Below are 23,340 nucleotides of genomic sequence, written 5' to 3'. Positions count from 1 at the left end.
AAAGGGCAGGAATATCCACATACTTACTATCACTTGTTTGGAAAGTAGCAAAACACAGTAAAAGCACCATGGCTAAATTTCACATTGTTAAAAATAATAATTGATGATGCTCACAATAGTGGCAGCAGAATCTGGCAAGGCAGGGAGGTCATTCAATCCAGTTCAGACAAGGGTAGAAAAGACACTTTCGAATCTGTGCGTGTACAAGATTGATGAAGAAGTCTTTTCTTCCAAAGGAGACACTCCAGGTTGATTTCCAGAAAGAGATGCTGTGAGGCAACAACCACACTCATCTGTTCATTCATTCAACAAACATGTACTAGCACTGGTGGCCTGGCAGACCCTGGAGGAGTGTTCCCTTGGGTGTTCCTCACCCCTGCAGGAAGAGGTGTGCGAGCAGATAAAGTATAATACTAAAGAGTAAAGTAGGTTCTACCTCTATTAAGAACTCATAAACTAGTGATGGCCGGGCAGCCCCAGATATATCCCAAGCGCTCCAGTAATGCGAGCTGCAGAAGGAAGATTACATTGCATCTCCGTGTGCATCTCCAGGTCAGCCGTGCTGCACGGGTTACTCGGCGGGGCTTTCTTAGAAGTGTCCAAAGCACCTTGATTGATGATGGCATATAGATCCGACTTCAAAACATTGACCCTCTTGTTGTTTTTCAATACCATTCTCATAGTCTAAAGATAATGGGGAAGCATAATACTTCATTAAATCTTGGCATTTTACTTTTTTACTTTTTTTTTTTTTTAACATTTATTCATCTTTGAGAGACAGAGAAAGACAGAGCGTTGAGTGAGGGAGGAGCAGAGAGGGAGGGAGACACAGAATCGGAAGCAGGCTCCAGGCTCCGAGCTGTCAGCACGGAGCCCAATGCAGGGCTTGAACTCACTGATTGCGAGATCATGACCTGAGCCGAAGTCGGACACAACCGACTGAGCCACCCAGGCGCCCCTTGGCATTTTACTTTTGCCTGATCCCTCTCTCCAAATGACCAAGACTTTTTGTTGAGGAGAAAGAGAAGTGGATTAAAACTGAATCTTAAATGACAACTGATGTGTTTGAATTTCACACATTCTAGAACTGTATTTCTGAAAATAAGCATTCAGAGTGGTTTGCTCACAGCAGTCGGGGCTCTCGGGGCACCCCACTCCACAAGCCTAAACTACTCTAGAGAGGAACACAGTAAGTGACTGAGCTTCTGCAAGGGAAATGTGGCTTTGCAGAGTGAGTGTTGACTGGTTCCACAGGGTGGCTGCGGGGACTCAGAAGCTGTCCCTGTCCTTTCCTCTCAGAGGGAGGGCCATGAATTCAGCCTCTGGGAGCTGAGTTCCTCAGCTGGCCAAGGGCGCCAATCCAGTCCCTTACATTCCTGGAGTCTGTGGGATGGTCATCCTCACACCAGCCTCAGGAGCAGGCTCTAGAGCCACCTCCATCTCACTGAGGAGGAGCCTGAGGGCACCTGGGGTGTTCAGTAAACCTTTCCAACTGATAGTGTTAACAAAGATAAGATTCAGAGTAGCATGGCTCCAGAACCCAAGCTTGCCATTTGAGTTGGGTTGGGATGAAGGCCTTGCTGTGAGGCCATCACCCGTTGACCCAATCAGGAATGAGAAAGTGCTGGAGAACTGGATGGGCTGTGAGCAGTAGGCAGGAAACAGCCCCGAGGAATGAAAAGTCTAGGGAGAGTTTGTGCTGGAAGGGATGGAGAGGGTTAAGTGGAAGGCCCAACACAGCTCCTGCTGATTTGGAACAGAGCACTGTCCTGATCTGGTGTCCAGAGGATTTCAGAACAGATTCCCGAGTGGCCTGCACACAGGCATTATATAATCTTTCTTTCAGCCCTAGTCTGCCTTCCTCTAACACTGAAACTACACAATCAATCCAGCAGGGAGACCTGGCAGCCCGGACACACTGAGTCTTTGGGGCCACGCACTGGCTGAAGGGCTCTGTCTGCCATGATGCCCTTTCACCTCTGACCCTAACTGGTCCTGGTCTGCTCTTATATGGGGTCTTCCTCTGGAACTTTATAACATTGACCTGCTTGTTCTGCTTTTTCTTCTGCAGGGAGAACCTTTCTGAGGAGGGGAGCTGAGGGATGGGCTTCTAGATGAGTCTTGGCCCCACTAGGCCTTCCCAGTTAGTGGCCAGCAAGGTCCTCCTGTCTGCCCTCTGCCCTTTAAGTGGATGCACATGGCCTCCCTGCAAAGGGAACTGCCACCTGCTCTTAGGGGATACTTGCAGCTTTCACTTTTCACTTCAAGAAACTGCTTTGTTTCCTCCTGTCATGTTGGCCGAAACCTACCTTTGCCATGTTGGAAAGGTATGTCTTTCTTCTTAGTCTTTTGACAAACGCAGTAACTTCTGTTAAGGACAATACACGTGGCCATTATTGACAGGGTAGCTTCAAGTTCTCATGTACATAGTGGGGGAGAGGAGGCACAGACAGAGGCACACACATCTACCTAGGAAGGTATAGCCGCCTAAACTGCCCTCCACATCGGGAGACCTCTGTGTATCCTGCTTCCCACCACCCGCTGACCCTTTCCCGAATGGCTAGGAGAGGTTGACAGGGGCCACTGACTAAAACACCCCCCTCCCCCCACCCCTTCCCCTCAGTCCCCCCTCCCTTGTACCATAAAATGATGTAACCCCGGCATCTGATACACCAGCTCAAAGGAGTTGAAGATTTTTGCCCAGGAAGCTTGAGTTCCCCGACTTTGTCATCTCTACAGTGCTCTCCTCAAAAAATGACCCAAGGAAAGGAAAGGATGACAAGAGAAAATCTAAAGGGAATGTGTGCATGTATTCATCTGACAAATCTTTATGACCGATATGCGTGCAGCATTTGCTCCATAAATGTTTGCTGGGTATTTGCCAGGTTTTTGGATAAAGGAGGCAGCCTCTACCCTCTAGGGGCTCACGCCCCCAAGGATGGGTCACCAGACATGCAGACTCCCTCCCCACAGCAGGGTAAGTGCTCTGGCAGTGTGAGAGCAGCATAGGGAAGAAGGAAGGAAGGGGGTGCTGGGTGGGGGTGGGGGTTGCTAAGGGAAGGGAGAGGCCTGTTTGGAAGAAGGTGTCAGGGATGACTTAGAACATGCAAGTTTGGAGTTAGCAAGGGTGAGGAGTGGGGGGTGAGGGAGGGGGGTTGCGGATGGGGTTGGCAGTCTAGGCACAGGCAGGAGCAGGAATAAGGGCCTTTTTGGGGACAACCTGTCTTGTGTTGCTGAGGAGCACCAGTGGAGGGACGCCCTAGGGGGCTGGGGACAAAGATGAGGCCAGAGGCCAAGCTGAGAATGACTTTGCATAGGGGACTTTCCAGGCAGCAGGGGCCATGGAAAGTTTTAATGGGTCAGATCACTGTGTAGAATGATCACTAGGTGTGGAGAGGAGTGTGACTGAGGGGGTGAGGCTGGAGGCAGGATGATCAACTAGGAGGCTCTGAAGTGCCTCTGGGAAGGACAGAGGGAGCCCGGGGTTGGGTTAAGATGGGAGGTAAAGCCACCACAGGAAAGCTGGAGTGGGGCTTGGTCTCCCCACTTCATGGATCTTCTGCCACAGCAAGTTCCAGACCTTACATTCCCTGCAGCACCCCCTCCCTGCGGATTCTTGGCTGGCAGTCTCGTGGTCATGGTTCCATGATTCAGGTGGGTCACACGAGATCAAGATTCCCAGTGTGAGTACCGAGCCCAGCAAGGGGTGCAGGGCTGGTGGGTTAAAATTAGACATGGTCCTGTTATGTGGGCACTCTGAGAAGGTAGCAAACAGTGTGCAAAGAAAGCAAGACTCAGCCCTGAGCAAGCTGGCCCAGGAAAAGGAGGGTCCTGGTGGGGAGGCTGTTGGAAGCAGCTACAGGTGGTGGTGGAAAACCTCACAGAGGCAGGAGGGAGAAAATGGGTATTTCCAGGACCATAAACATGTCACACACACGTGGGTGAATGCTGGCATTTAAAGGAAGCCATTGTAGTCCTGGAGCAGGCAAGCAGCCTGGGGGAAGTAGTATTCAGCCACTACCATCTGGCAGCACGATGGAAGGGAAAGTGTTCTAGAAAGCCAATGGGCAGACTGAGACCACAAAGGTGTCAATGCCCCTGTGGCCCAAGAGGTGTAAGAAAGTTAAGGGCATGGGAGGGATTTCAAAAGAGGGAGCAATATTCTTTGAAGCCTTGCGGGAGGCCACACAGAGCACAAAGAGGCGGAAGAATATTGGAGCCTGAGCCCTGGTCAGCCCTGCTTGCGTGGCCAGTGAGCCCAAGGACTGTAGGCTGCCTTCGGGGGTTGGTTTGAGAAGGCCGCATCAGCTAGGGGCTGGAGGCAGGGCCAGCTCCTTCCCTGCACCTCTATCCCGGAGGGCCTGTCAGAAGTCCCTGTGAGTATTTATAAGGGGCAATAGTGAAAGGGTGTGGGTGGATCAGCACAAAGACCCATCATCGCACTAAAGCAAACACCAGCAGATCTGAAGTGGTCATGCCTTGCATACCACAGTTTAGTGCAGGAGGGGAAGAGTTACCCAACAACTGAGGTGTCCTGCCTCAGTCTGAAAGTCAGATACGTCATCTACTCTCAACAGAATTCATTTTTTTTTTTTCACTGAAACCTACCTTTGAGTTTGGAGATCTGCACGAGGGTGGGAAACCCTTCCAAAGCATTAAGTAGCCACAGCTTAAATTTCTTACTAAATAACCGGACAGACTTCAGGTACTGAATAGAAACATCTTCCAAAAAGTCATGAAGGAGAACGTCCTCAATTCCCTGCAACAGAATCGTCAAGATGTGGTGGCTGCCACCCAGGGTAGGGGCCCTCTAGTTACAAGTGGCCATGGTCAGACGTGCCACAAAGTCAGAGAGAAAGCCACCAGCGGCTTGGCCACTCACTGCTCACTGTGCAGGATGTGCAGCCAGGATGGTTTTTTTTTTTTTTTTTTAAGTTCTTAAAACATTGCTAATTGATTCAAAATGTTAAGAAATACTATTTCAGCCAATAGTAGGTGGGTCAAATCCAAATACATAAGGGCTGAGAACCCAGACACCGTTCTTCAACCTTTGTGTTAAAAACTTTGAAGGACTAGACTATTTCCTAAAAGGTAATAAAGTAAAAGGTAAAGGTTCATGGCCAGCTTAAGGAGAACCACAGAAATTATATATAACTGATCCCCAAATAATGATAACCACTCTAGAGATAGAGCATTAAAAACAAACAAACAAACAAAACAAAACAAGACAAAAACCCAACAACAAACAGAAAACCCTGGCAATTAGGTATATTCCAAAGCAATTATTCCAATTAATCATTCTAAAAAGGCTTCTTTTGTTGAAATTACCAGAGAAAGAACTTTGACCTAATGCAGATTTCAGTAATCACTGGAACCATAGGTCACCATGTGTATTGGCTTTTTCTTTACATGAGGTAACTTTCGCTGAATTAAAAAAAAAAAAGCTGAGTTTTAGGGAAAGATCAAAAGGCTCGTGGTCCATCAACACCACTATTTACTCCTCAGAGGGCTTGAAGACCACAGAGACTGCAGAGCAGGAGGGCTGTGGTTCTAATCCCAGAATCCCAGCATTTGGTATCGATTTCTAGAAAGGAAAGGCAAACAAATATCTTCCTACCTTGTACAGCTGCACATCGTAGCATTTAAAGAGCTGGCACACATCAGGCAATGACATAAGCATGACTGTGTCTTGCTGCAGAGATTTCCAGAAAGAAGTGAGCAAGTCCTCCACCTGATGAGGGAATAGAACATACCTCCAAAAACTCATTTTGTGTCTGGTGAGACTAATCCCCCGTTACATATTTAATCAGCTCCAAGTGATAATGGGATGAATTTCAGTCCAGTTAATGTAAAACTTTGTCTATGAGCTCTTCCAGGCTGTGTTTTAGAAGTATTCTTTCCAGTAGCCTATCAGAGAGCAACTGCCAGTTGGATGGGAAGACATGGAACGTAATTTTCATGGTTTTCTGGAAGGAAGGCCGTTTCTGACCACAAGGGGGCTCCTGTTGATTGTAACAGGATAAAGATCTGGCCACAGGGCACAGACCACAGACCACAGTTTAGAATAAATGTTCATTGACTGACTCCCTCAATTATTTGTCAGCTCAGAAGGACGTGTAACAGTATGTAATCAAAGAGGCTTCCTCCTTGTCAACTTAGAATTCACCTAAAGACTCTGTGATAAAAGAGGACCGGTATCATTCTACATAGGGGCCTTCTTTAAAGACTTCTGTAGATACTTTTTGTTGTGGGACAAAATGGCAGCTTCCTTACTTTTCTTTATCTTTGCCCATGATGACTCTTCAGACTCTATTATTGAACCAGATGACCAACATGAGATGCCAGCAAATAAAGACTCTTGCCTTTCAGGGATTTTTGTAAGCTCAAATATTTTGAAGCACTGAAACCCTGACAGGAGGACCTGCCAATGACTCCAGGCAAGGACTATTCCTGTATGTAGGCTGCCAAGGAAGTTAGGGCCAACTCTCTAAGTACCTGATGATGAACCTGTGATTTGAAATCTTGTTACCAGGGCATTAATTCTTCAGAAGACATCTCCAAGGAGACTCATAGATATTGAACAAAAATACAATAGTGGGATGAGAGGATTATTAATCCTTTTACTGTCAGTTTGGTAACTTTGGAGCATGGCTTTTTGGGGTTGGTGGGTTTTTTTTTTTTAAATGTTTATTTATTTTTGACAGAGAGAGAGACAGAGCATGAGCGGGAAGGGGCAGAGAGAGAGAGGGACACACAGAATCCAAAGCAGGCTCCAGGCTCTGAGCTGTCAGCACAGAGCCCGATGTGGGGCTCTAACTCACAAGCCGTGAGATCATGACCCGAGCTGAAGTCGGTCGCTCAACCGACTGAGCCACCCAGGCGCCCCAGGGTTGGTGGGTTTTAATGAGATAGCAACCATGGGCTCATCTCTGATAACTCTCTCACCAATCCTTCCCAAAGTCATCCAATCCTGTTGTATCTGCTTTAGGAATATTTCTCCAATTTGTCTATCTTTTTTTCTGATGTCATTGTCACTGCTCCAGACCTCCCCCCTCACTTCTCGCCTTGACTATGACAAAACCTCCTCACTGCCCTCTGCTCCCGTATGGTGATCTTGCATCACTGTCTCCAACCGCTCCCCCTGCCCCGCTTCTCAATCAATCAGAATTCTTCACAGGGCATGAGACCCTTTCTAGCACCAGACTACTTTCACACCTTCCCTCTGGTTCTCTCCTTAAGAGATATTAACATTTAGTCATAGTGACCTTTCTGTCATGTCATTGCCTGTGAACATCTTGCTGCTTTTGCCTACACCATTGGTTCTACCTGGAACCCCTTTCCTACTGCACTTTGAGTCTGTTGAACTTCTGCTTTTTCACTGCAATCAACAGCAACATGGCTCCCCCCCCCGGGAGATTCTCAGCCATCTTATTACTCTTCCTCCTGGCACCCAAAACAATCCAATCAAACTGCCATTCTAGAACTTGCCATATTGTATCATATTTATTGGCTTGTATTGCTCCTTTTAGTACCAGACTATAAGCCTTATGAAGAATACGTTCCCTAGTTCCAGAAATGGTTCTAGTCACAGGGTAAGAATTAAGTTAATGTTTGATGAGCAAATGAAGGAAAGGAGTATATTAGATATCCAATGTGGATGGATATTTATAAAATTGCATTAGTAGGACAAGGGCCATCCTGAAAACACCTTGGTATCTCCTTCACTGTAATGTTTTACACACAATAAGTACTAAATGAACTCATGCCAAATGAACATTATCACCCAAAATTGAAGTACTTAAAACACTAGGCATCAAAAAAGATTTCATTTAAATGTGCACTTGTTCCCCTGGATTTTCTATGGCAAAAGATAAAATTCAGAATGGTTAAAAGATTTGCTCATATTTTTCACAGCCAATTCTAGAATAAAATCATCCACTCATTACAACATAGATGACCCTGCTTCAAAGTCTTCCTTCCTTTTCAGTTAGCAGGTTATCAGTAAAATGACTCTTTAGTGTTACTGAAAATTCTAGGGTGAATAATGTTACAACACTTTATTCAAAATCAGCAGGAATTACATCTTAAAAAATAGCTGAATTATATTTGAAGCATAAGGTTATATTAGCACCTTGGAAAATTTCCAAATGAATAAACTGAATAAAAATATCACCTCAGGTATCACCTCAATAACTATAAATAGCTGCCTTCTAAGCACTTCAGTGCAATAAATTACTACTTGACATCCCTTGAGGGGTCTTTTCAAGTACAATGATTAATGATGAGTCATAAATACTTGTGTTTTATAGATAAAACCCTACCCTCTCAAGTTCTTGGTTCCTCACGTTTTGTAAAATCTCTTGGCAATAGTTGTAGTATTCATCAGCAAGAAAGGCCATCTAGGAAGGATATGGAAAATCATTTCAGTTTTAGGGGCACTTCCAGAATGAACTGATTCTCAAAGAATCTTTCTAAGCCCTTAGAGTCTGCTGCTCATGTCGCAATTCTGATATAACAGTAGCTGAGCTCTTCCAGTGTTGTTTATTTATGTGTAGCAATGCATACATGTTATTGGCCTAACATTGACATAGCTTCAATTTTGATGTCATAACTCTAGGGTCTGTACCATCCACTAAAGAGGCCACCAATATCTGACATCTTTCTCCCTAAACCCCAGTTTGCCCCTCCATGTTCCCCAGTCCCAGCTTCTAGAAAACCTGCATATCTGTTCTCTGCTCTGTCATAGGGAAGCCCTCACTCTAATGACAAAGTGGTCCTAGGTGGAGCCTTTCTGTAAGATGTGAGGGGAAGACCTGAACCTCCTGACTGACACCAAGCCCCGGGAGGGAACGTTGGTGCTCACAGGTCTGGCAGAAGGCAAACGTACTCCATCTGGTTCAAATGATCACAACAAAATAAGAAGACATCTATTCCCCTAGGCATCAAATGCGTGAAAAGTTACTTTCCCCCATGTGTGCAAGCCTACCATTTTGTAGGAGTACTTCTTTGCCAGTTCTTGCTCCCAGAATGGACATCTCCTGAATTCAGACAAAGGGGATCCAACGGGGTCTGTCTTTATCGGTGAATGATTTTCACACTAGAAACCATTTATACACGGATTATTTCTTCAAAATAAATGAATTTTCTTGCATATAAACCATGTCATGATCACATTGCTACTACAGGTTAATGTTCTATGCAAACTTTTATACACACTCTGGATATATCATTGATCCAGCAACTTTCCCCCTTATTTCATTCGAAGTGATATTATCTTTCTCCTATAATTCTATAAACTATGGTCATCAGGAAGCAGTCAGAACTGAGTATATTACCCAGATGTATCACTCTTGCAGTCATGTATTACAAGTGCTATATAGTAACGTGATAAAAATATTATGTATGAATAATTTAATACCACAAATGCATTTATATAATCCTTGTCTATATAACTGTCCCTCCTTGAAATAAAACCGGATCCTGTCTAGGTCATGATGCCCATATTAGAAATTTCAGGGCTAACTACCAAGGAAAATGAAGAGCACAGCCTTTAGAAGTACAAATTACAGAATGGTAAAATGTTTCCATCAAGGAGGAAAAAAGGTAACATGGCAGAAAGCAAATTCAACATTCCTTTCTGCTGTCCCCTTTGAGCAAGGGAAGGCATGATCACTCTTGATTGAAGGACATTGGTTTTATTTTAAGTGATTTCTTCAAGATCTTCCTGAACTACTTTTAAATAATTCCCATTTTCAATAGAGTAGGATGAAATCATTCCTTTGAGTTGGAAATTGAGATGGCATAGCCCGCCACGTTTGATTACAACAAGCATAAGGGTTTTCGTCTTCAGTGTCTCTCCAACTCAATGGTGCTCTGTGACAGTACAGTTCTAAGATCAATATTTCATCCTTAGCTTTCTCAGATCTTATATACTTAGAGCCTTACTGAGCTACTCACTTATATCTTGCTTAGTAGATTGTTTATGTGGGTTTGCAGTATGTTCCTCTCTGCAAGCCACCTGAGGGCAGAGTGGCCTTCGAACCATCTGCACCCACCCTTATGGATAGGAGTAGCACTCAGCTCCCATCCCACACAGTGCTGCACATACTCGAGAACAGACATTACCAGCTTCCTCCTCTCATGTTTCCTTGTTATCAGCCTACATCACAGTGAGGATCAGAGAAGATTAGGGGTCATGGTCAACAGCCTTCTTAGTATCCTAAAATCTGTACTACTTAACTCTTTCTGGTCCTGAACCTCTTTGAGATTCTGATGAAAGCAATTGTTCCTCTCCTTGGAACAATGCACAGTATGCACTTAATATTGTGAAGATGCCAAGTTGAAATTCGCCTTATTGATATATATTTTTAAATAAAAATAGAGGTATATGTGTCTAAATAAATACATAGTCATGTAGAAAGGCAACAGCTCCAAAAATGTCATTTCCTTTGGGTGATGTTTGATTCTCACTGGGTTTGCACTGGGTGCTATTCAACCTTCATTCCTACCACTTTGGAACACTGGCTTCATTTGGAGTCATTGGATGGAGAGCTCTTCTAGCATGTGGGTGTGGGTCATCAAGAAAAATGGGGCTATTTCATGGAGTTCACTGTCCTGGTCATTAATCTTCTATTAGAGAAGCACTAAGGAATCATCCAGTCCAACTCTGGGCTGGCTTCTCTTACCTACCACATCTTACCCTAACTACATCCATTTTCTCCACAGCACACCCTGACCTCCTGTATTCATCAATGCTCCTGAGGCTTATGTTTCTATCATCAAAGCCAGTGCTTCTCAGGTGTGGTCCTGAAACCATCCACATCAGAATCCCTGGGAGCAATTGGGGTTCATATCTCTAGGGCCCTAGTAGATCAGATGAGGCCAGCAATCTATCATTTTAATCTGCCTCCTTAGTGAGCCTTATGCATGCCCAAGTGGAGAAGCATAGTTCCAGTCAGACTATTCTCTGTCTCACTGCAGAAATCTCTACATTTCAACATGGCAAATGCATCAGTGTTCTACCTGTTCAAAGTCTGTATATGTACTATTGTAGTAATGTAAGAAATCATTACAAGGACCATGTAAAAGTAATTGATTACCAAAAAATAATAATAAAAAGCAAAGTTATGTGTTCCTGAAGTTAATTCCTTCCCAGCTCTTCCTATGAAAAGAATTGATCTTTCAGGAAAGAAAAATGTTTTAAAATCATGATTGAAATCTTTTCTTTATAATATACATAATCAGAAATCTAAAGTGAAAGTTTATTACAGAACCACTGAAGTTGGAATTTCTTCAGGAGAAGGCATTCAGGAAAGAATCAGAGGGATTCCCATTCTGCAGAAATAGTTCAGCAAATGACAAAGAAAAATATGAGAAATTCTATTTAGATTTTCCAGGTATATCAAATGAAGTTTGGAATTTTCAGTAGTTCTAAACAAATGTCATTGTAATCTTTAGTAAGCACATACAATGTGTCTCACCCTGGAGGTACAATGGGGGACCCTTTCCATCAACACCCGATCTACTAGGTATTATCTGCTTCCCCTATCAATTCTTCTGGATGCCTTTGGTCCTTTCTGCATCCTTGAATACACTGCTCCCTCAATTATCACTCCCAAAGCAAATGTATCCTGTCATTCTCCTTCTAAAGTTGCCTCAGTGGTGGCCTACAGTCTCAAATCTAAATTCCCCAGCCTGGCTTTGACTAGCTATTTGCCATCTGATCCCACCCAGAGCCTACGGTTTCCCCAAATCCTCACCTCCAGCTCCTCACTGCCCACACACTTCCTAACGTGAATGCAAGCTACACTCTCAAGATGAATGCCTCCTAAAAGATCTGAGTGACCCCTCCAGGATCAGCTCAAGAACAGTATGGCAGACAGACTAATGACTGCCCGAAGATATCCACATCCTAATCCCCAGAACCTTAGATGGCGATGTGATTTTTTTTTTTTTTTTTTGCAGATGTGATTAACGTTAAGGACCTTGAGATAGGGAGATTATCTGGAGCATCCAGGCAGCCCCAATGTAATCACAAGGGTTCTTAACAGGGGGGAGCCCTTCCAAGCTTCAAAGAACCAGAGAGATGGCAGCATGAGGACTTAGCCTGCCTTTGCTGGTTTTGAAGACTGAGAAAGGAGCCATGAGCCAAGGAACATAGGCAGCCTCAAAAGCTGAAAAGACAAGATATAGATCCTCCCCTCGATCCCCCAGAAAGACTGTAGCCAGCACTTTGATCTTAGCCTGGTGAGAACCATATCAGACTGTGACCTCCAGAACTGTAAGAAAATCAGTTTGTGTTTTAAGCCACTAAATTTGTGCTAGATTTGTTACAGTGGCAATGGGAAATGAACACAGGCCACCTCTTCCATGAAACCTTCCCTAGTCACTCTGGCCCACTACAACATTTTCCCCCCAATCCCACTTTGGACTTCCCAATCCACCTACAGCCTACCCTGCCTATTCCACAGTACACCAGTTGTTTCATGTCTATCTCAGTTTCCCAACCATGAAACTGTATTCTATTCACGTATAGGGAGTTTGTTTTTACTTTTCTCTCACACCCCATTCAGTCCTCAAGAATGCTTGTCACAAAACAAGTTTTCAAAAAGTTACCCATTCAATGACCCTCTCAACAAGACAGTATCAAAGTACTATCGTGTCGTCTTGGCCAACTTAAGCAAAATTCAACTCATGATGTCATAGATTAGCTATTAATAGTTCTGGTGTCCTAATTCAAAAAGCTATAACTGTAATATGGAGACATTTTCACACAAATTTATTGCCAACAACCTAAACATCCTTCTTAATTATAGCAAAAGAAACACAAACAGCTGATGTGCAGCAAAACAATATGCTCCTTGAGGACACCTGTCCCAGCATAGGATGTGGTAGGTACATGGTGGATAATCAACAACACTGGTAAAATGGGTGAGTGGTTAAGGGCCACACATACTAAGAACATTAAACATAGGAAAACACTTGCATCTAATCAGGCAATTACTGAATATTGCAGGCTCTATTATAGTAAATTTATTTTATTCCATACTCACTGTTCCTTCTTGTTGGATAATGCTGTTATAGTTAGTAGACTTTTCAAAGGCAATGATATCTCCACTGTGACAGAACAGATAACAGAGAAATAATTTTAGTAAGCCACCTGTTTCTGAGCATAAGTATGAAGTGTTTTTTTGCAGCAAGTTTACTTATATGGGGTATAACTTGTATTTCAAAACTCTCTTCCAAGTTTCTATACATGACTGGTGATTAGCACCTGCTTGGAGTTAAAAAAATCAATTTCTATAACTGGGGTAACCATGTATTTCTTTTGAGAGGTTTATTCTCCTTAGAAGTAAATTTATGATGTCATCATAGGTAAAACTTTCTCCTGAGAGAAAAGAAAAATCATCATGGAAATGAAGTCTTATACTTTCTGATTTGGAGCTTTTAAAAAATTTTTTAAATGTTTACTTATTTTTGAGCCGGGGGGGGGGAGGGCAGAGAGAGAGGGAGACACAGAATACAAATCAGGCTCTAGGCTCCAAGCACAGAGCCCAACACAGGGCTTGAACCCACAAAGCGTGAGATCATGACCTGAGCCGAAGTCAGATGCTTAACTGACTGAGCCACCCAGGTGTCCCTGATTTGGGGCTCTTAAAATTATCAATTCATATATGAGAATATCCTCTGAGTGGATGGATATAGCAGAGCACCTTCACAGAATGAGGAAAGTGAGAATAATGACATGTATGTCCTATTTCACCATGCCTCTTGGATTCATACCTTATATAATAGAGACATTCATATGTCATAGAGAACAGATTCAGTCCTATCTATGCATTCTGGTACATTTTCCTTTAATTCCAGGTATTTGAGAAACTGGTAGCCCAGAGATGACCCCTTTTTCAAAAGGAATGTGTTTTCTGTGGATGCCAGAGGAAATGACATTTTTTCCCCCAGTGCCCCCACAATCCTCAGAGCTGTGGCTACTCTGTCCACTCCAAGTCAATACACATCCTCATACCTGACTGTTTCAACTCTATGTAATCATACAAAGAGAAGAGGAAGGCAGTGGGCTAGTGCTCTGCTTCTGGAAGCAAGGCAATGGTCATTTTTAAAAAAATTTACATCCAAGTTAGTTAGCATAGAATGCAATAATGATTTCAGGAGTAGAATCCAATGATTCATTTCCTACATATAACACCCAGTGCTCATCCCAACAAATGTCTTCTTTAATGCCTTGTGCCCATTTAGCCCTTCCCCTCACCCACTACCATTCCAGCAGCCCTCAGTTTGTTCTCTATCTTTTAAAGTCTCTGATGTTTTTGTCCCCCCTCCCTGTTTTCATATTCTTTTTGCTTCCCTTCTCTTATGTTCATCTGTTTTGTATCTTAAATTCCACATATGAGTTAAGTCATATGATATTTGTCTTTCTCTGACTAATTTCGCTTAGCATAATACCCTCTAGTTCCATCCATGTTGTTGCAAATAGCAAGATTTCATTCTTTTTGATGGAGTAATACTCCATCTTCTTTAGCCATTCATCTGTCGATGGACATTTGGGCTCTTTCCATACTTTAGCTATTGTTGATAGAGTTGATAGAGTTGATAGAGTTGCTATAAACATTGGGGTGCATGTGACCCTTTGAAACAGCACACTTGTATCCTTTGGATAAATACTTAGTAGTGCAATTGCTGGGTCATAGGGTAGTTCTATTTTTAATTTTGTGAGGAACTTCCATACTGTTTTCCAGAGTGGCTGAACCAGTTTGCATTCCCACCAGCAGTGCAAAAGCGTTCCTCTTTCTCTACATCCTTGCCAACATCTGTTGTTAAGGCAATGGTCATGAATGAGATGGCCTGGAAGGAGGCGAGAATCAGGGGGAGCAGGGGAGATGGAGGTAGATAGCTTTAATCTCACACAGGGAGAGACTATGGTCCTGCTCAGCCTCTCCAAAACCCGGAAGCTCTCTGCTGAAGGTTTGTGTCCAACCCAAGTCATGGAAACCTGGGCACAATACTTGATACCCATCTAATCAATGTTTCCACATAATAGTCTATTTCAAAACAGGGCAAATAGATTCAGGGTCTGGATCAAAAGCACTGGAAAGCCACCCTTTTAACCTTCCACTAAGAGTTGTTATCACAATGGGAATTGTACTTTGGAGTGCTTAATGGCAAGAGAGTTTCAGAATGTGGGATCTGTTCAACCTGGAGGGGAGATATATATATCTCCCCACCACATAGTATGATGGATTGATGGATGATGCAAGGAGAGCCACACGTGAAGAATTCCACTTGTCATATCTCAATGATCTCTTGGGTAGGCATGGAACATGATGGAGTTTCTCTAGGTAAAATGTGTAAATAGCCCATTACCACACAAATTCTGGGACACTACATCAACAAGACCAACAAACAATACATAAAAACATTGGATAAAATGTAGATTGAAATAAAACAGAAGAAAATGTCAGAAATGGCAGTTCACTGAATAAAGGGCTAATAGACAAGGAAGTTAAATAAAAGTATATAGTCATCAGCCTTTAAGAAATGTCTTAAAAATCATTTGTGAGGCTTTCCTCCACTAAATTGGAGGTAGAGTCATTTCTCTACAAGTCTACATTGTGTTAATATGCTACTCCTAATATTTTCTACAGAGGTGATAGCCTCTGTAGAGGAAAAAAAATTATACAAATAATTGCAAAGACATTGAGTGGGAGTTAAGACAGTTGAAATATAGGGTGTTAGGAGAACATATGTCATGAGGTCCATGCTATCCTCTTGTTAGTTCAACAGTTACATGCCTGTAAATTGGCACCTTGATAAGCTCAGGCGAGTTTCCTTTGTGATTAGTTACCCCATCTGGTTGGTACTTACCACAACACTGTACTTGGACAGCACTTACTAAACTCTTTGGATGATGACAGCAATCTTCACGGGAAATTCCTTTAGATACTTACAAACAGGAGTCTGGAAGCTAGAAGGTTTAGTTTTGGACTTAAAGGAACGAGAAGGGAAACCCTCCACCTTATTGCTCACCCCCTCTGCCCCAACCCTGATTCTGATAGCTTTGGAACCATTCAATTGAGAGTGACACTCTCAATTATTTAGGATTTATAAATGTAACTCCCAAGTTCTGCCATGTGTTCAATATAGAATACGAGTTTAATTCAACAGCTATCAAAAGGAGGGTGGCGTTACCCTCCTCGCTGTCAAAAGGAAGACTGAAGGGGAACTCCCTGCACTATAGCCTTTAGGTATCAGACTAGGGGATACAACCCAACTATCCTCACTGGGGAGCTATTTTATTTTTGTACCATTAAATTGGGGGATTTTATGCTTTTAAACAATGGTGACAGGAAAAATAAAATTTGTCAACTTTGGAGAGAGATGTTAAAAAAAAAAAAGTGCCCATCTGCATCTGGCCAGACAGTGACAGCTTGCTTATTCAGAAGAATGGCAAGGCAGCCTCTTCCAACCTTGGGATGCCTTAGTTCAGGTCAATGGCTCACAACATGGGTCTAGGTTTGGTGCAATCCTATTTATTTCTTTAAAAAATTATCCAGTCTCAAACCTTCAAGCAAAGATGCATGAAAGTATGCACCAGCTAGTGGGAGAGAAGGAGGCAGTATCAGAGCAGACTACCAAGCAAGTGAGCAGAGGATCACTGTTGGAGACCAGCCTTGTGCCAAGAGGGAGATCTGTGGAGACCCAAGACAAGGGCATTGGCATCCAGAAGATCTGGCCAGCTAGGCTGAATGGACATTGCAGGTCTTGGCTCCATGCTTTAATCTTTACATGAGGCTGGGTTGGGCTAGAACTGGAGACTGTGGTAGACAGGTGGGGTCTACTACTCAAGAGGAGGGGCAGTGACGGTAGGGAGGCCAAAACAGCATTGGAGGTGACACTTTCAGCTCTCAGAGTGCCAGCCAGGATAGTCTCATGTTCTAGGGGTCACTGCCACTGCATCACTTTCCAGGTGTGGTTTTGATTCAGTCCCGTGGGCCATTTATTAGGTTGTGGTTAAAAGCATAGTCATTGCTAAAATATGGTTCTAATAAAACCACACTGATATCCAGAGCCAGCTTTGCCATGAAGGAAGGGCTTCCAGTCTAAGATGTCTTCTTCCATCATTCCCTGAGGCCTGAGACGCTTTCATGGTGCCGAATTGAGTCTGCCCAGTGATGTCCCTTGTGTTGTGAGCAGTCCCCTCAGCTCATGCTCCACAGGGCATAACTTGGACCAGACCCAGGATGTCAGGATTTAGCTATTCAGGATAGGGAATGGGGTCAGGAGGTGCTGCAAAGGGTCTGCTGGAAATGGAGGGAGAGAGACTCAGGAAGAAGGAAGGCTGAGAATTCGCATAGTACAATAGAATAGGCATCCTTGTCAAGCTCTGCCCCTGACTTGAGATGTGGCCTTAAGCTTGTTGCTTGAAGCTTGTTGCTTTGAAGGCCTCAATTTTCCAACCCTATACAGGGAGGAGATGGGCTTTGATGACCCCCAAAATCTGTTCCAGCTCGCAGAGCCCATATCCTTTGTGGTCACGTGAACTCCAAGTCCTCCAGGGTCTAAATGATGGTTAGAAGATTTTTTTCTGGGCCTCGTGCAGGGAGAGTGGAGGAAGGCTCTTCTGGGGCCCTACAAATTGTCCACTTCACTCGGTGCAGTGTAGACACAGCAAGAGAACCACATTTTACTTTAATTAATTTTTATGATCAATTTGGCTAAAGAAGGATCCAGCGTGAAGAGGATGGAGACGTCATTACATGGCACACAACTCATCTTTTTTTTTCCCCCATAAAATCTTTCAAATGCGGTGTTAGCTTTTTGGCATTTGACTTTCTTTTAGTTTAACTACAATTTGCATTCACATTCTCAGGTTTTGACATCATTTGTCATTAATCCAGGCTTTCATTTACATCATGTTGGCCTCGTAATTTGTCCTCTCAAATCACTCCAACAGCAGTGAAACAACTTGAAGCAATTACAAAGGTAAGAGGATAAAAATGTAATAAAACCTAATTTGTGGACCATTGTTTGGTGTCAGAATGCAAAGCCAAGGTGCTTCATCTTCCGATCATTAAAGGATCTAATTTCAAGTTTTCCTCTAAGCACATGAATCAATTAGTTCGGTTTCATTAGGAGACGATGAATTTAATGAATATTTTTGTAACTAAAACTGAAACAGTAAGCATATGTATTCATATAAAGACGTGTGTTGTTAGGATTGCAAAAAAGCTTTCTTCGATATAATTTTGCTTATACTAATGATACTAATCACTGCAATCCACTGAGCACTTACTCATTGCTAAGTGCTTTACTTGGTATTACCTAAATTCTTCCAACAATCCACGAGGTGGGTAGATAATAACTCGTTATTATCCCCATTTTATATATTGGAAAAGAGAAACAATTCAAAGAGCTAGAAACCCGGCCCTGACTTCAGAGCCTCATCTCTATACCTCTTCTACCATTCTGTCTTACAAGAGGTACAGGTAGGATGAAAAATAATGTACACAAGAAGGACAAAGTAAGATGTCAGGTTTTGGAAACTTAAAATAAAGAACTACCTTATTTGTAAAACTGGTTTGCGGAGTGTCGTAGATTAGTCATGTTCTGCATTGGGGGCTGTTGCTTTTTATACCGCTTAACTGTACCCTGACCCATTAGACTTTATGAACAACTTAATTGCAAAATGGTGACCGCAGGAAACACCTTTGAAAGTGTTGAAAGTCTAATTCATTTATATTCACCCTCCTGGGGTAAAACTCAGCAAGCAGAAGTCAAGCTCCACCGGCAGACAGCAAACGTGTGGCCTTATAGCGGGCATCTCTGGCTGGAGATGGGTGAGTGAGGGGATGCTTTGAGCAAATTAGATCGTCCAGTGTTAGCGAGCTTAGGAGCGTTACCTGCTTTCAAAATCTTTTCCAAGCAAGGGTGCAGTCTAGGATATAATTCTCCACATGTATGTTTCTTGAACTGCCAGGCAGCAATCCGGTAATGCGTTATTTTTTTTAACCTTAACACGTTCTAACTAGCCTTGAAAACCATAGGGTGGACAGGGCCAAAAAGCGGGTTGCAACTTGGATACCTTATTAGTACCTAAGAGTTAGGCCCTCTGGGGCTCATCAGAGCCAGGAAGGCTCAACTCCTGCCCTGTGCCATGGCTGCACAAACAGAAGGAAAAGAAGCCCTTCTCGGGGCTAGAGAAACTCTGAAGAAGCTGCTGGTGTTCTCTCTGACATCATTAGGTCTGTGGTACCCACAGTTGCCAGGCTGACAGCTCCCTGTGAACTCATTCTCCTCCAGGGTGGTGTGGTCTGAAAGACGAACCTTCGCCTTTGTTTTGTTGGCACAACTAGCCAGCTGTGGACCCATAGCCCTGGATTCCACAGGCTCTGGGGCCCACCGAGGCAGCCCCCTAGGCTCTTGAGCTGGCAGAAGAACAAAGGACCGAAGAACAAAGGCACGGAATGTAGAAGGCACAATTTTAGAAGCTTTTTAAAGGCCTTTAATATCTTAAGTTGGAAAAGCTGAGAGAGAGAGAGAGAGAGAGAGAGAGGTGGGCAGAGGTTTCTTGGGGGAAGAATGAGGGCAAGGGTTAGTTTCCATATTTCCTGAAGGAAATATGAGACTCTATACAGTTGATTTCAGAATCTACATTAGGTAGAATGGGATTCATCTATTTGCAAAATGACAAAAAAGTTTTCCTTGGGACATATTAACAGGGATTTTGTCTGAGAGGTAGAGAATAACAGTGAATTAATCTGGGTTGTTTCTCTAGATGTGACCATAATACATGCATGCATGTTCTCTCTCTCTCTCTCTCTCTCTCTCTCTCTCTCTCTTTCTCTCTCTCTCTCTCTCTCTCTCTCTCTCTCTCTCTCTCTCTCGCTCTCCCTCTCCATTCCCCCCTTCTCCCCAGACAATAATAAAGCATTTTATACTCTGGCCTCAATTCTGCAGTGAGTTTCTAGGTCAGCAATTATACCCAGCTCCAAGTCTCAGTCTGGAGGCCAGCTAAACAAGATTGGAATCTGGGGAGGCCAATTCCCTGTAAAATTATGTTACCCCGGAGAGAGGAGCAGGAGGGGAAATGTTCTGGATTTTGTGAAGGGGTCCTTTTCATATGGTACACACTGCATATTTATAGTCATTTTTCTTTAAAAAAAAAAAAGCCTCAAACGTTTCATTTGCTTTGAAAATCAAACCTTGGTCTCTGCTTGGTTCAGGGTAGACGCTGCCTCAGCAGTTTTTTTAGCGAAATTCAGTGCAAGTCCCCCCCCCCCAACCCCACTGCAAACGAATGTTGTTGACACGCTGAAATCCCCAATCTGCTCCTAGGCTACCTATTTAAGTGTCCAGTTAAGGGGATCATCAGTGCCATAGTCCCTGGCTCTGGATCATGTCCTCCTGCTGCTTCTGCTTGCGTGGAGGGAGGGGTGACATGGATGGTGTCAGAGACCTGGGCATCATAGTTTCTATACTGATGGGCCTTTGGAGGTGCAACATGGAGGACATAAGGAGGAGATAAGGGCTTATTTTGAGACTAATTTAATTTATTTTATTGTTAAAAACATCTTCTTAAAATTTTTTTTTTCAACGTTTATTTTTATTTTTGGGACAGAGAGAGACAGAGCATGAACGGGGGAGGGGCAGAGAGAGAAGGAGACACAGAATCGGAAACAGGCTCCAGGCTCTGAGCCATCAGACCAGAGCCTGACGCGGGGCTCGAACTCACGGACCGCGAGATCGTGACCTGGCTGAAGTCGGACGCTTAACCGACTGCGCCACCCAGGCGCCCCTAAAAACATCTTTTTAATGTTTACTTATTTTTGAGAGAGAGAGCACATGCAAGCAGAGGAGAGGCAGAGAGAGAGGGGGACAGAGTATCAGAAGCAGGCTTTGTGCTGACAACAGAGAGCCTGATGTGGGGCTTGAACCCAAGAAGCGTGAGATCATGACCTGAGCTGAAGTCGGATGCCTAACTGACTGAGCCACCCAGACGCCCTGAGACTAAATTAATCTTAATTAGATTATTACATGCTTCTTTGTAGTGTTGGGGGATGGTGGTGAAGAGGAAGCAGAATCCCCCAAAGCCACCCCTTTGCTACCATCCCTGGTGCCTGGCCAAATCTCTCAGTGCTGATGCTTTTACTGGCGTTTCCATTTCTTTCCTTAAAGCAAGGTCCAGAGGGGAACAAAAGACAAACAGGATGCCATGGAACAGCGTACACACAGTTCAATGACTCAGAGGCTTGTTGCTGGGTTTGGAGTACATTCCACTCTAAGATGCTCCTAACAAGGCATACTCTTACAAAAAAGAGAAAAAAAAAACCCACAATGACAACAACAACAAAAACCAAGAATTCAGATTCCTATTTTTCTCTTTGGCAAATGTTCATAAGAAAGTATTTGTAAATCAGGCCTGCTTCACTGGGGCATTCAACTTTTGGGAACTACGAATACACTCCTCTGTGGTTTGCTGGGGGTTCCCGCTCTGCATTTAACACCGGGTTGCGGGGGGAGTCACGTTTTTGATGGCAAATGGAAAGAGGTGCCTGAGTAGCCAGGCAGCCGGCTGCCCTGAGCCCGCTGGGGTTGAAGACTTCCAGGTGTGTGGGGTCTGGGGCTCCTACCATTGTATGCTTCCTGGCTCGGTTAAGGTAATGAGGCAATTTAAGCTCTCCAGAGAAAGATGAACGTGCAGGAGAGTGCTTTGAAATAAAGACCTGAACTCTGTGAGAAGAGAGAATGGGCTCTTGAGCAGAAGAAACAATAGGACATCTGGAGATATGACCTTGAGAAATGGGCAGATTTCTGTGGGGATACTTCATGGGACCTGTCATCATGTAGGATTAGGCCTGACTTATTATTGGAAATTTAAACTTTTAAATGTTTTTATTTATTTTTGAGAGAGAGAGAGAGCAAACAGGGTAAGGGCAGAGAGAGGGAAGCAGAAGATCCAGAGCGGGCTCTGTGCTGAGAGCGGAGATCCCAGTGCAGGACTTGAACCCACGAACTGTGCGATCATGACCTAAGCTGAAGTTGGACTCTTAACCAACTGAGCCATCCAGGCACCCCTGAAATTGAAATGTTAATTGAGGTAATTGTAGATTGACAAGTAGTAAGAAGTGATTTAGAGAGTTTTCTAATCTGCCTAATTTCCCCCAAGGGTAACATTTTGCAAAACTACAGTACAATATCACAACCTGGATATTGGCATTGATACAATTCACTAATCTCTCTTAGACTTCCCTAGTTCAACTTTAACTCATTTTTGTGTATATTCAGTGCTATACACTTTTATCACCTATAGAGATCTGTGTATCCATCACCACAGACAAGATACAGAACATTCTCCTGATCGTAAGGATCCTTGTGTTGCCCCTCCATAACCATATCCATCTCTTGCTTCTTCATTCCCAGGTCCCTGACAACCACCAATTTGTCCTCCATTTATTTATTTTTATTTTTATTTTTAAAGTTTATTTATTTTGAGAGAGAGAGTAAGCAAGCTTGGGGGAGGGGCAGAGAGAGGGAGAGAGAAATTACCAAGCAGGTTCTGTCTCTGTCAGCACAGAGCCTGATGCAGGGCTTGATCCCACAAACTGAGATCATGACCTGAGCCAAAATTAAGAGTTAGACACTTAATCAACTGAACCACCCAGGCACTCCTGTCTTCTGTTTAAAAGTTGTGTCATTTCAAAGGGTTTTATCGAAGAAATCATAAGGTATGGAACTTTTTGAGACAGGAGTTTTTTTCACTCAGCATCTAGAGATTCATCCAAGCTATTCTATCAATAGTTTGTTCCTCTTTGTTACTGAGTAATATTCCATGGTATAGATGTACCAGAGTTTGTTTAAACATTCACTTAATGAAAAATATCAGGACTGATTCTAATATTTGGCTATTATAAAGAAAGCTGCTATGAACATCAATTTACAAGTTTTTATGTGGATATAAATTTTCATTTGTGTGGGGATAAATGTCCAAGAGTACAATTGATGGTTTGGATGTTAATTGTATGTTTAGTTTTATTAAAACTGCCACACTATTTTGCATTCCTACCACCAATGTATAGAGTGATCTAGCTTCTCTGAATCCTCACCAGCATTTGGTGGTGTTGCTGTTTTTTTATTGTAGTCAATCTGACAGGTGTGTGTTTGTATTTCACTGAAGTGTATTTTGCATTTCCATAATGATTAATGACACTGATCATTCATGTGTTTATTTGCATATATCCTCTTCAGTGAGAGGTATAGTCTTTTGGTCACTTTTTAAAAAATGTTTATTTATTTTTAGAGAGAGAAGGAGAGAGAGAGAGAGAGAGA

At 43.3% G+C, this 23,340-nt stretch overlaps 1 protein-coding gene across 1 annotated transcript in view; it reads right to left on the bottom strand.

The window, feature by feature from the left end:
• The window catches only part of RFX8 (regulatory factor X8), a 167,709-nt gene that overhangs the window by 14,082 nt on the left and 130,287 nt on the right, over positions 1–23,340 (bottom strand). Inside the window, exons 5-11 of the mRNA XM_030310375.1 lie at positions 13,053–13,116; positions 8,987–9,097; positions 8,322–8,399; positions 5,618–5,731; positions 4,609–4,759; positions 2,310–2,368; positions 528–684 (exon numbers count right to left, since the gene is read on the bottom strand). Of these exons, the coding sequence (XP_030166235.1) occupies positions 528–684; positions 2,310–2,368; positions 4,609–4,759; positions 5,618–5,731; positions 8,322–8,399; positions 8,987–9,097; positions 13,053–13,116 (734 nt within the window). The remainder of the gene's footprint in view (positions 1–527; positions 685–2,309; positions 2,369–4,608; positions 4,760–5,617; positions 5,732–8,321; positions 8,400–8,986; positions 9,098–13,052; positions 13,117–23,340) is intronic.

Source organism: Lynx canadensis, chromosome A3, assembly GCF_007474595.2.
Source record: "Lynx canadensis isolate LIC74 chromosome A3, mLynCan4.pri.v2, whole genome shotgun sequence".
Taxonomy (NCBI): Eukaryota; Metazoa; Chordata; class Mammalia; order Carnivora; family Felidae; genus Lynx; species Lynx canadensis.
The sequence above is the reverse complement of the archived record's forward strand: the minus strand, read 5'-3'. Positions and strand labels throughout refer to the sequence as shown.